Below are 16,169 nucleotides of genomic sequence, written 5' to 3' on the forward strand. Positions count from 1 at the left end.
AATACAGAGATGATAATATTTTTTACATAGCTGATAATTATATACATACTGTACACACATCCATACAACAGTATGAATGATCTCAGACAGATGTGAACAAGTGAATAACCTGAGCAAACATGAATATTGATGATGTGTCTTTGACAGGTGGTGATAAAGACTACGCTGAACCCGACCATCCTGGTAACGGAAATCTAAATCCCATGTCACATTCTATTTCCTGGGACCCACTGATAATTATTACATTTTGTAAATGGTTTTTGTTTTACAATTGTAATAGTTTATTTAATGTTCATGCTGGTGGGTTTGTCCTGTTTTTAGTGGAATGAAAAACTGTTTTCCTTAAAAAAATCAGACACAGAAAGGTGAAGGACTGTGCAGTTTTCATGTACGCTTCTATTTATTTTGGTTATTGACATTGTTTTTATTCAGTTGAAAAATGTTTTTCTTGTTAAAGAAAAATTATCAACAATAAATGTTGGTTTAATTCACTATTCTGAGACTACTTTATTGAATTATATTGTTTTTTGTAAATGTTCTTATATTGAATATGAATGTTAATATTATTTTATATGCTGTAAAACACAATTACAGTCTACACAAATTATACTGTACACAATTACAGTGTTATACCATAAACCACATTTGCAGTACAGTGATACTATAAAACTTAATCACGGTAAGTCTTTCTAACTGTAAACCACGTTTACAGTAAAGCTGCATTACCACAAACAACATTTACAGTAAAGCTGTTATACTGTAATATGTGTTTACAGTAAAGTGGTTGAACTGTAAAACATCACAACAGTAAAGATACTGTAGATCAGTAATTACAGTAACTTACTGGCAATAGTGTTGCCAGTAAGTTAATGTAAAAATACAATAAAATGTCTAACAGTGTAGGTTAAAAGTTCCTCCTCCCGGACGGAAACACGTGGTTTGACAAATGAAATTAAATTATGTAAAGCCAGGCTCACCTTCTTTTCCTATTAGAATCTGTTTTATAAACGTCAAACGCATCATTCTACCATTCAACAATTCACATGAATACATTTTAGGCCACAGTGCTTCTTGGATTAATTTTAATATTTGTAGACGTATATTTACATTTATCTTCGTTAAATAAGAATCGGAAATGCGTCCAATCACGTCTCAATCTACATCACTAAGACAGCGAAAAAAGGAAGATGTTTGGACAGAATGTTCTAGGGCAGGAGGGTCAAACCTAAGGCCCAAGGGCCACATTTGGCCCAGCAGACACTCTAATCTGCCCCGCTGCACAACTTTAGAATAAGTGATGGAGGACATGAGTTTCTGAATTTATAGTGTATTTTCTCTTTAATTTTTTTTTTATTTTTTGCTATATATTCAGATCTTCATTTTTTTAAAAATAACATGAGTTATGACTCCCTTTTTGTTGTAATCAGTACCATAACCTTTTAATTCTTTTTACACTTGAGCAGACATGTAACTCCCTCCAAGTTGAAAAACGGACACAAGGCGTTCATGATTTCTACTGGCATTTATTGCACACAGGTGACACCAACGATGCCGTGAGAACTGTACAAACAACATAAAATTATCAATTTCCACAGTAAATTGTTCTCATAGAGAATAAACAAAAAAGCACATTATTAAACAACATAAAACACTCACGATTTGACCTTTACAAAATGTTAACAAATTACACGTGATAACCATAAACTCGCCAGTTCTGTCACAAACAACATCTTATTTTCCTACCACAACATATAAAATACAAATTGCATACCTCACTGGCCGCATTAACTTGCAGGGGTTAATGAAAACGCATCTTGCAGTGTCACTCCTACCCACAGCTGGAAAACTTCGTTGCAAGCGTCTACATAGCTCTACCACCAAGTGAGAGAGGAAAGCATGCTGCCCTCTACCGAGTGTGGCGTGTAACTGAAAATATTGTCAACCCCAAACAACAGACTGAACATTGGTTCCACCACTTACATGCAAAGGCCTTGTGAAACTTATTAAAACTGAATATCCTCTTTGGTGACACTGCAAGGCAAAGCATTCAAACAGCAAAGTGAAAATGTAGAGTAACCTTATGTAGGTTTATCTGAAGCTTTGCCTTGTTTTGGTTTAGCAAGTCTGAATGTCTTTAGGCAGTGCATGGTTCACTGAAACCGTTATGTGGACTAAACATGACTTCAATTGATATGGATGTCATATTGCAAGGCTGTGAATAGCACACAGTCAAAAACCAGAACCAAAACAAAACTACTTCTGTTTAAATCATTTTTACCAAACATGTGGCCTACAGCACTTTACCATATTATGTAACGGAAAAAAGCGGTGACACATTTATGTACTGATCTTAGTTGAAGTCAAACACATCACAGCCTGGTTTTAACACAAGAGTCTTAATTTGACAGGATATTCTCTTTTCTAACAGGGCACATCCAGGGGAAGGTCTAAATGTCAAACAAGAATCTCAAGTGTTTGTTTTTCTTTGTAACGTCTCTCTTACCGTCACCCAGATTCATTAAAATGCTGAATCATCAAAGATCAGTAACAGCTGAAGGTTTTCCCCCATTGGCCAGAGCAAGTTCTGTATGTATATTCATTTACAGCGAGTACTAATCCTGCCTGTTTCTACAGATTTACAGTCTTTCCTGTTTTCTTTGTTCTTTGTAAAAAGCTCAGGTTAGCTGCTGTGTGCCAATAAAGTTTTGAGTTGGTAACAAAGTGACGCTCTAACCTGATGCAGATTACAGTCATGATTTTATTCATTTTGCACATTAAATGACTTCAAATGTTTGATGGAATAAACACTGAAAACCTTTGAACAAAGAACATCAAGATATCCTGACAAAACTGTTTCCAGTCAGAAAGGCTGCAGGTATTTGTGTGAAATAAAGACAGCGAGGGAAAATTCACACCAAAGACATTTGAATAAATAACAAGTGAGGAGAAAACAATGAAAAGATACAAAACATCAGCAATATACAGCTTGTAACAGAGCAAACGGGGATGTAAAAGTGACTGTATCAATGAGTGGTTGTAAAGGTGTTAGGCCACACATGAAGCTGTTGGTGTCTCTGAGTCACCGTCCTCTCTTCTTTGTGCTGACAGCATCACATGATGTTGTTCAGATTCCAATAAAATGATCAGATTTGCACAACAAATAAATACCAGAGTTTTTGTTCTACATAAAGATCTTCATTTATTTTACTGCCTCCTCTCCACCCTGAGAAAGGCAGGACTCTGCTGACGTAGTAGGCGAGGCCCAGGGAGAGGAGGGTGATGACCACCAGCAGCAGCAGGACCCTCCAGAAGCCATCGTCCTCCACAAACTCCTGCCTGATGCTGGACAGGACGCCCTCAGTGCTCTGCAGGGTCGGGTTCAGTAAGGAGTGACTCTGCATCACACTGAGACACACACACACACACACACACACACACACACACAGAGGATTAACATTAAGACTCAGTTAAAGAAGCTGGAAAGATCAAATCAGCACTAAGATCATCAAACAAACAACAACAGAGATTATTTCAGTCCTACCTTCCTGAAAACTGCTCAAGGGTCTGAAGTTGTTTGCAGTAAAGTATGTAATGTAAATAAAAAAAACCAGACTTTTTCTCATTAACCATTTAAGAGGTGGCGGTGGGTCGTTCCTGTTTATGGGCTTGTTTGTTAGTCACTGTTCTCAGTGTTTACACATCAGTTTTCAGCTTTTATCATGCAAAACAACTTGTGTGCACAGATTAAACACACAGCAAATACCACAGCTGACATGAAGAGCACCACAGAGTGACTTAACAGGCTGAGAGGTACACGGAGCCTAAAGTCAAGTTTCATTATCAGGAAGGCGTCTCTGTGATTTGGTAACATATGGAAACAGATAATCTGAGTGGGTCATGTGTTCAGAGTTTCAGATGAGTCAATAATCAACAATGATTTAATGACTTTGTTGTGGACTTTCTCTCACTGCTTACATACTGAATTTGCCAAGTGTTCATTGATCTTGTGAAAGATCATCGATTGTCTGCAGCACTGCTGTGTGTCTCTATTGTATTTCTTATATATTCTATTGATCTCTATCAACACTTCCTCTGATATTGTTTTGGACTGAAGTAGGTGTGAAAGGAGGCGTGACATCACTTTCAGTGTGAGAGCAAACAGAGACTGAAGCATGTCTGTTATATCTGAGGTTTTATGAGCCAGCTAATGCAAAGATGTCACAGTGAGACAGCACTTTCTATTTCGAAGCTGAGTATTTCACAGACATGTGAAGACATTTTATTTCATTTTATTAAACTAATTATTCTCCTTCAATCACTCACTTCTGCTCTGTCACACCTACCACAGCAAATGGTGGTAGCAGTGGTGGGAGGCCACCACTCCCAGCTAAATATCAAATGAATGTAATCTTCTATAGTCCGAGCTAACCAGTCTATCAGATATAATTACTCTTATATCCGACAGCTGTCATTCCCAGTGCAAATCTAAGCACCCATACAGTAAGTACAGTTAATAAATGTCAGGGAGTCTGTCTGCCTGCTGAGGCTCAGTGCCGTCGTGCAGAATTGAGCTCCTGAGACTGAGGTCAGTCCACAGCTCTCCAAGTGTCACTCAGCCTGTCAACAAGGTGCAGCCAGTCCACAGCTCTCAGTGGGAAACGCTGTGCTGATGGACGTTAATGTTGCCGATCAGCAAAGATCAAAGTCTAGAGGCAGGAATCACCAGACAGCACACGATAGGATCCTATCACCATACTTCACTCATGATAGTATATTGTTGCATTTTTGAAACATTTTGCGATATTCTGAGTATTGCAAAAACAACAACTGTGATTTATCACTTTGTTTCTGCAAATTATGTCCTCAAAGTTAAACTTTGTCAACATCAGTTTCATCCAGTCAGATCAACTATTTTTTGCACCAAAATGAGACGATCAAACACACCAACACTGTCAACAAATCCTGACATAATTGTTGCCACGAGACAGTCAATATGATATCAGTCTGTGATTATTGTAGGTCTTTACTCTGCAATATAAAGTGCCTTGAAGCAGCTGTTGTTGTGATTTGTTATGAATTAGGAGGCAGGTGTATCAAACTGAGGGTGTCCAGTGCTCCATGGCATTTGTGTTGAGATGATTTAATGTGAGTTTACTCGGCTAACGTGCCTCATGATGGCCGTGCATGAGACGGGCCGTAATATAAAATATTGATATTTTCATATCATCATGCAAAATATCAAGATACTATCAATTTCTTCCCCCTCCCCCCAACTTATTGGCAATAACTCTAATTTCAAACAAAGGCGTATGTGGGCGTGCCACTTCTGTGAGATTTGAACTTAATGTGTTTGTGGATGTATAATACAATCTAATACAATGACTGTATAAAATATCTTACAGTCACTGGGCTACAAGGATCCACCGGAATCATCATCATTTGAGAGAAAACAGGAGGAGTATATATATTTCTGACTGTCAGATTATTAAATGGGAACATACTGTGATTGATTTTTTATGTGTGTTTTATTAAGTTTTGTTTGTTTGTTGGTGTGCATTTGTGCTGAACTGTGCTGTTACAGAGTAGTTAAACATTTCACACTGACAGAGAGTTGCAGTGATTTAAACCACTTGAGACCAAAGTGGGCTCTATGTGGTCCTCTCTGCTCTACAGTTTCCCCTCAGCAGGCTTTAACAGACCAATAAATAACTGTGTAAACAGCTGGTGCTGTGGTTAATGTGGTACTTAACCATGAATTAAACTACTTAGAGAAATAAAAACACTTTACTCAATGGCACCACCCTCCTTTCTCTCTCACACACACACACACACTGGAGAATGTGTTTGAGTGGGGTCTCAATTACAGTCAGCTAGAGTTTTGGCAAATGTCACTTTAAACACCAAAGTGGTGAGACTCACAGGCGCTGTGAAATTGAAACCAGCAGTGACTTTCTACCTTTTCTAGTTTTTAATCAACCACAATTCATCCAACTGTAGGTGATGATGTAACATTTCTGCTCTCACAGGATTGCAATCGACACCTGCAAGACAACATCTGGTCACCTGATCGCCTCTCACTGGAAGGCAGGAGCAGATTATCAGGACCAGCTGATTTAATGCAAAGATCAAGGACGTTAAAAGTCTGAGTGTGACAACAAGAAGGAAGAAAAAAGTACACCAGCTGCACTGAAACAGATTCACTCTTCAACATAAACCTTAAAGGTATTCTCCCACATACACAGTACACAATTCAAAGTAAAATCACACAGTCCAAGGAGCCTGTGCACAACTGGAAACTGTCAACCGCACAGATTCAACTACACACAATGAAGAAAACAGCCTTGTTCAACAATAAGAAATAACAAATGTGACTAAAACAAGTTAAAGTCTCATTTAATTCATCTAGAGATTATTTCCCTGGGTCTGTGTGGTTGCTGTCAAAGCTCCACCTGCTTTATATTGAATCTCACTGTATCGTCTGTCCTCCACCAAACCACACAGGCCATCGTCCTTCCAGCTCTGCTCACCTCCCACTGTCCAGCCCCTTCAGCCCTCTCTGAAGGTGAATCCTCGCTGACCTCACGTCTCTCCACCAGCATCAGAGCATCCATCATGGTTGCTGTAACAGAGAACAAACAGAAACCACTTTGTCAAATACAGAGAAACACCTGCAGGCTGACCAATACAGACAACCACACACATTAAAAGCAGGGTGTTTGGGTCTGAGTAGGACTATGGTAAGTCTCACCACAGTGAAACAGACTGACAACTTTCAAGGAGCTTATTATGAAAACTCAAACCACTAACATACCACAGTCTTTCTATGAAGAGTGAGTGCAGGATCCCTGTGGCTTCCTTGTGACAGCAACATGAGACTGTAGCAGTGAGGCTAACTCTAACATTAGTGGGAAACCAAAGCTTAGACTGTAAGTGTGCCTTTTGTTCCCTCAGCTCAGACAGCTGGCTGCTGGTGACCAGTTGGTGTGAAGGAAGGACACAGGACAAATCTGAGCTGATCTTACTTCTGTCCACATAAATGTCAGAGTTTTAATGGCATTGTGCTAAGTCTCCACATCTGTGCTATTAATGGCAGCTTGTTAAAGAGCCTGTCAGGAATACCAAAGCACTCAATTGTCAGGGGTGCTTTGCAACTGGTGACTGGGCACACAGCCAGCCTCCTTGTTATCACTAATGACCCTGCTAGGATTTCCTGCAGCCTCTCAGCCACACAGAGGGAGTGTGGCTCTCAGCCAACTCCCTCTGTGTGGCTGTACACCCGCAACATTTTTCAACATTTTGTTGTTCAACGGCATCAAGATTGACGGAGTGTGTTTGAGATAACCTCACAAGTGTCACAGATGACACATTTGGCGTTTTTTTGTTGGTTTGTCGGTAGCAGCTCCTGAAACGCAAGACTGCCACACATCTGTTCGACCAGCGCCAGTTGATCTAAACGCCAGTTGATCTGAACACCGGCTTTAAACACACACTCTGTGTTTAAAGCCGGCAACTTCCCCCAAACCACAAACTACCACTACAAACGTTTACAAACCCCCCCGCAAAACTGCCGATTTGTAAACGTCGACGAGCTCCAAAAAGGCTAGGTTTGTTAGCATGTTACTGAAGCTAACGATGAGCTAAAATGATAATACTAATAATAATAAAAACAACAAAACAGTTTACCTGAAGTTATGCAGGCGTATCCGGGATGAATAAAAGACTACTGAGTAACGTCCTCATGTCTGTAGCCGGTTTAACGCACATACTGTGCGGACATTTTAACATTTTCCGCTCTTTGCGGCTCCCCTCCTTTCACCGTCCAACATAAAAACTAGCTAACCGGAGCGCAGCACGTCACTTTCCTTTTTCCCCTTCCTTTTGCCTTTTTTGACCCGTTTCTACTAATAATCTTTATTACAGTGAATAAACACAATAAACTACATGCATTTAAAGTAAAACGCACCTGATTGTCACAGTTAAGTCAAAACATTTATTAGCACATTTAAAAACAGCAAGTATTGACTGTTGACCAAAGAGCTGTAGTCTACAACTAAAATAATAACATAACAGTACAATAGAGAAAGTCTCTATATTGTTCATGATTAAAGTCACACAGACGTTTTAATAGGAAGACATGCTATAATATAGTAATATAGACCGTAATACAGTCATTATTATTATTGTCATTGCTTCTGCGTGTGTTGTAATGTTATGATGGGGCTTCTGTTGCAAAGAAATATCATTATTTCCCTCTCCTCTCCCCTCCTCTACTACACTGATTAGGTGATAGGCCCCGACAGAACTACGGTATGAGTATGAGTAACTCAGTGAGTAGTGAAAGAATTCCTGATGGCAGGAATGCACGGTTAAAAACCTACTAGGCGTTTTTGAACCGTGCGTCATTCCGGCGGGGGGCGTTACTGCCTCTGCCTACGTAACGTTTTCCTTATTTAAAAGCCCGTAGCGCACGAGCTAGACACTCTACCTCCTCATTCACAGGATGAAGACTCTGAGCTTTTTGTGCATTCTTCTATTTTTATGCAGCGAGGTTTTCGGAAAGTTGATCCAAGCTCCTTTAGGAGATGACGTTGAGTTTCTGCTGTCAGAGGAGTGCCTGAAGGGACAGGGAACACTGAATCTACGAAGGAATGATGCCAGCACGGAGCTGATCGCCTTCCTGGAAAACGTCTGGAAACCCGGACCACAACATTCACACCGCGTGAATCAAAGAGGGCTCTCTCTCATCCTGGACAACGCAGATCTGAACAACGAAGGGCTGTACGAGTTTACATGCAACGGCAAAGACTTGGAAGCGATCAAGCTGGAAGTATTTGTCCCCTCTGAAGTTGATGTAACCGAGGGCGAGGATGCCACACTCCCGTGCCGCTCCGGCACCGCGGGCCAGTCGGTGAAATCTGCGCGCTGGAGGACAAATGGAAACGCGGTGCTTCAGCTGGATGCTAAAACAGGGGGAATCACATACGGGGGAGACGTTGACACAAGCCGGGTGTCGATACCATCAGAGTGGGACCGACAAGCAGACCTGTCCCTCACCATAAAGGGAGTCCAGCAACAAGATGAAGGAGTTTATTACTGTGACATAGACAAGTGGGAGAGACACCGATCTGCTGTCCGCCTGCGAGTCCACCCTCAAGTCCCCACAGCAGCCGGTAGCACACCTCTGCCTACAACCACACCGACGGTGAGTACACCGACCACATTTAAATAGCTGCACACTGAACAACAAACTTTGATGGCTCGTTATTGGCGCGTCTGAATCTGGCGCCACTCAGCCAGATCTGCAGTCAGCGCTTCGGAGCAGTGGGTCAGTGTTTGAGTGGAGGACAGTGGGGTGATGTCACAGCACCAGGCTTTCCACCAACACCTGAATTTGATGCCTTGCATAGTAGATAACATAACTGCACAGAAACATTTATTGTGTTTTTGGTTTGTTTAAATTTACGCTGGCTGAAACCTTCGCACAACCCACACTCACTAACATGCCTGGTTCCTGTTTTCTTGTCCTCACAGCCATCAGAGTCCTCTGATAGGACATGGACCACAGTGATCACATTCCTTGTAACAGCAGCTGTAACATCTGGGATCGTTGGTCCTCTGGCTTTCCTCTTGGGCCGGAAACGGAGGAGAGAAACAAGAGAGGAGGAGACCGGAGCCCAACTAAACGGGTGCCATATCACCAATAATGATCAGTCATCAGGAGATCAGCACGTCTCTACAAATGGCTTTAAAAGGCCACCTGATGCTCCAGAGGAAATTACCCTACTGCCTATTAATAATAACAACAATAATAATGAAGAAAAAATTAAATAAACATCTTTTTTAAATAAAGAAACTGGTTCTTTTACTTGGAGATGCTCATCAGTGTCTCTATGTCTTCCTATCGTGTCTAAATTCACCTTCTGTGTTTACATGTATCAAGTTACACAGTATCTGCACACCAGTAACTTCAGTAACTTGGACCGTAAAGAAAAACAAAACAAAACACACAAACACACACTTTTATATTTTATTGATTTATTGGTGTTTTCTGCCAAGAGGAAATAATCCGTTTATAAACCTCTTATAAGCTTTAATTTTAGATTATAGGTTGTAGGATGAGGTGGTGATGGAAAACTTCAGCGACCCAGAACGATCACAAGAGGGCAAAAAGCCACAGGAAACGAAAGCTAATTGCATCTGTTCTGGAACATTTAGACTTAATGAGAAAATATTTCAAAGAATCAAATATGGACAAGCATAAGTAAAGTTTGGCATTTTCTTTCTGTAGTATGGTTTCTTGGTAAGCTTGTCCTTGCTAAAGCTGTGAATCTCATTCATTCACTTATTGATATTTAAATAAGAATTCCCAGTAGAAGGAGCACATTATGGCAGGTGGGACTCGTGCTCTCCTCAATTTCCAGAGGAAGTAGAAGCGAGTTTGAGCCTCCTTGGCCAGCGATGTGGTGCTGTGAGAAAGGGAGAGGTCCTTACTCAAGATACAAACAGACAGTAATTTAACAGCTATAAATCAGGAGGAGCAACGATCTCAAACATGAGGTTACAGCCAGCATCTCTGATGGATATAAGAGGTTTTATTTGCTGACAAACTGATTAAATTGTCTAAACTGTAGAAATTAGGCAACACACACAAGAATGATTCTTTTTTCCTTTGAATGCCTCTGTGGAGAGTTTCCCAGTGTAGCCCAGCAAAGACAAATGTTTTTGGAGGCAAATGGTTCAGGAAACACTGAGGCTGTTACACACTGGGAGAAAGTGTCTGGACCTGATCCAGGCTGTTCATGAATCAAAAGGAAATGAACAGACTCGCTCGTTTTAATCCTCATTTCCTGAACATTCCTTCATGAAAGACAAAATAATGCTCATGTTGTAAAATGACCAACACTTTCATGACAGCGCAACCAAATGCAGGACACAGAGGCAGATAAAGTCAAATTAAAAGGCGAGACATTTATTGGCTTTAAATAAAAGTGTGAATCTACACAAAGTTCACCAAAACAGGGTGAATTCAATTAATCACCTGATAAGGATTTTCAGATACAGCTACATAATACACCTACTTTACTTCCATAAAACCCTCCCTGTTATATTTATTTTTAAAAAGGGTTTTTAAGGTACTTTTCATTAAGAAGTCACAAATTATTTTCAGTCAGCATTAAGGACCCCAACACAGATCACCACTTTACAGACTTTTTATTACCATATAAATATACAAAAAAAAAAACAGCTTTGTGATTCATTTTTTGACACTGGTGCTTCTTCTGGCCATGACTGTAGTGAACATCAGGCTCTGGCTGTTCAGTCAGGTCCAGTAGAGCAGGGGTGTCAAACTCAATTGCACAGGGGGCCAAAACTCAAGGCACACTTTAGGTCATGGGCCAAACAAGATAAACATTTATTGAACACTAAAACAATGTTTTTTAAACATAAATAGGAATAAAAACAGACAGGAATATTATTCCAGATTAAATAAACTTAAAAAAATAAACTTTAACTTTAAATATTTTGCTCTCCATAAAAATATATCCTGTCAAAATTATGCAAGTTAGAAATATGAACATGCTGCCAAAACCCCAGAAAAAGTAAATGAAAGCAAACACAAGGTTGAAGCCGCATGTAGACGGAGCTGGGCGTTGCTTCAGGAATGGAACTAATAAACTGTGCCGTACTTTCCCTTGAGTGTATCATTACACTGCAGCTCCATCTGAATCTGCACAGGTGCAGTTCAGCAAAGTCCGCTGACTTGGTTCAACATTATTTGGCAACAGGGAAAGTGAGGCAGGTTGCACTGGTGCATTTGTGACAGCTTCACTTGAAATGCCTTCACCTCATCATACATGTCATGTCCATGAACTGACAGATTTCCTTGCTGAGCTGAAAAACTCGATTGGGAACTTTTCCCCAACTCAGCCAACAGACCTCTGTATGATAAGGGATGTCGGCAAACTCTGAATCTATTTCCCACATAAAAGACTGAAATTGACGGTGATTTAAACTTTTAGCTCAGATAAAATTTACGGTTTGCGTTACGGTGATCATTACATGCTCCATTTTTAGGACTTTACCACACAGCCTTTCCTGGTGTGTGATGCAGTGATATGCTGTTAACTCACAGTTACAGTTCTCCTCCTGCATCTTTACTCGCATCCTGCTGACTAGTCTGCTTTTTTCACCGCACAACACCGGCGCTCCATCTGTTGTAAGTCCAACAAGTTTGTCCCAGGGCAGTTTCATGTCGGTTACACTTTGACATACGTTTTAAAAAATGTCTTTTCCTGTCGTTGTCCTGTGCATCGATTTAATGTTCAATATTTACACCAGCTGTGCAATGTCCATCATGTCTGTACTTTCATCCACAGCAAGAGAGTATGCAATAAAGTTTTTGCTTCTTTCACACAACTGTGTTCTTAGATCAGGGGCCATCTCACAAACCCGATCAGCAATCGTATTTCTGCTCAGGCTCACATTTGCCAAAATCTGCGTTTTGTCTGGACACAAGACGTCGCACAGCTTCATCATGCAGCTCTTCAGAGCGGTACTGGGCTGATGTGGCTTTCTCCTCTGATGCAATAAAACTTGCTTTCAAAACAGCTTCACTTTGTGATTTTGCTCTGGTGAAAAAAGTCTGCTGAAATGTCAGATTCTTCTTCATTCTTCTACTTTCTGTAGTTTCTGTTCTGCATTTAGGTTTTTCAGCTTAACCTGACGTTTTGTCTCGTCTTAAATTAAATTCCTTAATTACAGCCTTGTTAGCTCCACTAATAAGACACACGGGTTTACCAGCATGTCTGTAAACATATATTCAGTCACCCACTGGCGCTGAAAGGCTCTGCTTTCAGAATCAACTTTTCTCTCCACCATTGTTAGCGGCTAGCTTCAATAACAGAAGTTTGACTTGATTGACGCGGGAATGTTCCCAGTTAGCCCAGCGTTCAGCAAGGAGGCTGCAGCGCTGACTTATGGGATCTGTAGTTTGTATATTATTAGCGCCTCATATCGCCGGGCCATGCATAACAATAATAGTATATCTATATAAAATGATCTCGCGGGATATAAATGTACACCGGGCTGGATGTGGCCCGCGGGCCTTGACTTTGACACATGTGCAATAGAGGATATGTTGTGTGAGGGAAGCTCTTCACTGATCTTTCATTTGTAAGAGTAGCTCAGGATCAGCAGCTGTTCTGCTTTGCCTCAGTAAATGCTGTCACTCAAACTATCCAACCAATCAGGGTTTACATCATTACAACTGCAGCAGCAGCAGCAGGTACAAATGACCTCTGAGTGCATACAGACTAAACCTGACATTAACATTTCCTCTAACACACTCACCTCTTCAACATCAAGTGACCGCAAAGTGGAAAAGGAGACCAGCTGCAGAGCAGAGTGATGGTGAACACTGGAAAAAAAAAATACATTTTATTTGTTTAATTTAATCACCATCCATTCATATTTACACAGGATTTTAGATGTGACATTATATGAGATAAACACTAACAGTGACGGCTGACCTCAGTAAGTCAGACGGGGGACTTTCAATAATCCTGCTGGTCGCCACGGTGACCAATTTATGGCCTCATAAGCCACAGAAGCACAAAGAGGAGGTCGGGATTCAGAGCGAAACTCCTGCAACAAACAAACAAACACGTGTGAATCTCAAGTATTTGATGGCTTTCAGAGTGAAAACTCAACTGAGGAACGACACGATCCGGGCCTGATGCTGTGAAACTGCAAGAATGAAACATGTAAAAACAGATTTGGCACTGCAGGGGCAGCTCACACATCCTACAACCTCACCTGCAGTCAGCCTGAAATCCAGAGCCACACCACTGTACCAGCCTCTCTCTTCACATGTTGCCTCCGGTGAGAATCCTGACACCCCTCCCCGCTCCAACACTTTCACTGATGACCAGGTTCAGAGGCAAATGAGGAGACTCCCCTCAGGCAGGCGGGGTGAGCCCCCGCGTCCTCAAGTCCTGTGTCCCCCCAGCTTTGTGGAGTCTTCCATAAACTGTTCATGCTGAGTCTGAGTCTGCAGAGGGTCCAAGTGCTGTGGAAGACATCCTGCCTCGTCCTTGTACCAAAGATGCCACATCCCAGTGGCCCCCAGGATTACAGGCCTGTGGCATTGACCTCCCACATCATCAAGACCCTGGAAAGGCTCATCCTGGAATAGCTCCGACCCATAGTCAGACCACATCAGGATCCCCTTTAATTTGCCAGCCATGCCTCGGATGCCATCATCTACCTACTTGTCTACATCCATCTGGACCAGCCGGCGAGGACTGTGAGGGTCATGTTTTTTGACTTTTCCAGTGCTTTCAACACCATCAAGCCGACCCTCCTGGGTGTTAAGTAAACAGCGACGAAGGTGGATGCTTCTCTGGTGTCCTGGATTGTTGATTACCTGACAGGAAGACCACAATATGTGCATCCTTTACAGTGTGTGTCTGACAAGGTAATCAGCAAGACAGGAGCACCACAAGGGACTGTCCTCTCCCCCTTCCTCTTCACCCTTCAGCCACTGCACTGAGTCCTGCCATCTTCAGAGGTTTTCTGATGACTCTGCGGTGGTTGGATGCATCAGCAGGGATGATGAGACAGAGTACCGGGCTGTGGTCGACTCCTTTGTCACATGGTGTGAGCAGAATCATCTGCAGCTCAACGTGGCAAAGACCAAGGAATTGATTGTGGACTTCAGGAAGACCAGGAAACACTTGACCCCTGTTTCAATCCAGGGGGTCAATGTGGACATTGTGGAGGACTATAAATACCTCAAAGTATACACTGACAAACTGGACTGGGCTAAAAACACTACAGCACTTTACAAGAAGGGCCAGAGTGTCTCTATTTTTTGAGGCAGCTGAGGTCCTTCAACATCTGTCGGACAATGCTCAGGATTTTCTACGTGTTTGTTGTGGTCAGTGCGATCCTCTATGCTGTTGCATGCTGGGGGAGTAGAGGGTTGCTGATGGACTCTCTTAAGGTGGTGTCGGACAGGCAAATGTTGTCCAAGATAAAGACAATGTTGGATAATTCCTCCCACCCTCTCCGTGATGTACTGGCTAGCCACAGGAACACATTCAGTGAGTGACTGAGATTACCAAAAACCACCACTGAACGACACAGGAGGTCATTCCTGCCTGTGGCCATTTCCCAGTACAACTCCTCCACCTAACACACTGTTTACTGCAATAGCTACACCCTTTTTACACATGCCCTTCTTTCTTATTCAGATATTTATCAGTAAGTGACTTATATGTATGTATATATTGTGCTATTTCTTACTTCTTGTATTGTCTGTTTTTGTCACTGTTTGTACTAGAGCACTGTAACCAACATCATTTCTCCTAGGGATCAATAAAGTATTCCGATTCTGAAACCAGCTTAGAGCCGAGCACAGCTTTGGACCAAAACACAAAAAAGTAGTGAGAACAGCAGATCAGCACAGCTTTGATCTTAATGTGACCGAGTGAGTCATTTGTGAGCACAGCTGTTTAGTTATAGAGTGTGAAGAGAAGTCTTGTGTCACTCCTTGTTTCTTCATATTTTGCTTCAGAGCAGCCAGACTTTGTCATTTTCTAAGTGGTCTTGAGTGATATTAATCATTAACACACACACACACACACACACTTTTGTACCAATAAGGTCACTCCCAAAGAACTATTAGTCAAAAGCTTCCCACTCCACACCACTGGGTAACCGGCCAAGTATCAGGCCTTTATAAAAAAAAAAGGAAACAACAAAAAACCATAGGCTTCCCCAGACGTCAGTATTTTTTTTATTTTTTTGCTCTTTAGACTTTTTTAAAAGTGATGAAAGCATAGAGACCTCTTTTTTTGTTAAACCTCTGGGAAGTCATCAGTAGGAAATCCTAGTAGTAGGAAATCCTGTCTGAATGAGTGCAGCCAACATTTGTGTCACGTCTGTATCTGTATTCCTGGAAAACTATTTATACACTGATAAAACTAAGGGTGGATTCTTTTAGAAGATCCTCAACATGAAACCTCACACTTCATACACAGAACGAGAATCACAATTTGACTGTGTTGCCTCTGTTCCTTCAACAATAGTTCTCTCTCTCTTGCTGAAACAAAGGAAACAAATGCATCCTGAAAAGATGTGCATAGATAAAAACTGTCCAGGAAAGC

General features: G+C 41.5%; 2 protein-coding genes across 4 annotated transcripts in view; one reads left to right on the forward strand and one right to left on the reverse strand.

Annotated features, from left to right (window-relative positions):
* Positions 1 to 1,521: 1,521 nt before the first annotated feature.
* The window catches only part of LOC148103981 (ankyrin repeat domain-containing protein 46-like), a 33,990-nt gene continuing 19,342 nt past the window's right edge, over positions 1,522 to 16,169 (reverse strand). Inside the window, exons 3-6 of one of the 3 annotated variants that reach the window (XM_087835228.1) lie at positions 13,530 to 13,644; positions 13,351 to 13,417; positions 6,528 to 6,619; positions 1,522 to 3,395 (exon numbers count right to left, since the gene is read on the reverse strand). In XM_087835228.1, the coding sequence (XP_087691354.1) occupies positions 3,144 to 3,395; positions 6,528 to 6,614 (339 nt within the window). In that variant the 5' untranslated portion in view covers positions 6,615 to 6,619; positions 13,351 to 13,417; positions 13,530 to 13,644 and the 3' untranslated portion in view covers positions 1,522 to 3,143. The other 2 variants (XR_015717120.1, XR_015717119.1) reach the window with 2 other exon arrangements.
* Positions 8,474 to 9,831, forward strand: LOC148103982 (uncharacterized). The gene is made up of 2 exons (XM_087838247.1): positions 8,474 to 9,202; positions 9,532 to 9,831. The coding sequence occupies exons 1-2, from the start codon at positions 8,501 to 8,503 to the stop codon at positions 9,829 to 9,831; spliced, it is 1,002 nt and encodes a 333-aa protein (XP_087694373.1). The 5' UTR covers positions 8,474 to 8,500.

The sequence above is a fragment of the Neolamprologus brichardi genome, chromosome 3, assembly GCF_056152115.1.
Source record: "Neolamprologus brichardi isolate AB-2024 chromosome 3, ASM5615211v1, whole genome shotgun sequence".
Taxonomy (NCBI): Eukaryota; Metazoa; Chordata; class Actinopteri; order Cichliformes; family Cichlidae; genus Neolamprologus; species Neolamprologus brichardi.

Coding starts and splice junctions, on each gene's coding strand:
- LOC148103982 (XM_087838247.1), top strand. CDS start 8,501: ATGAAGACTCTGAGCTTTTTGTGCATTCTTCTATTTTTATGCAGCGAG. Junction 9,203..9,531: donor TGCCTACAACCACACCGACG/GTGAGTACACCG, acceptor TTGTCCTCACAG/CCATCAGAGTCCTCTGATAG.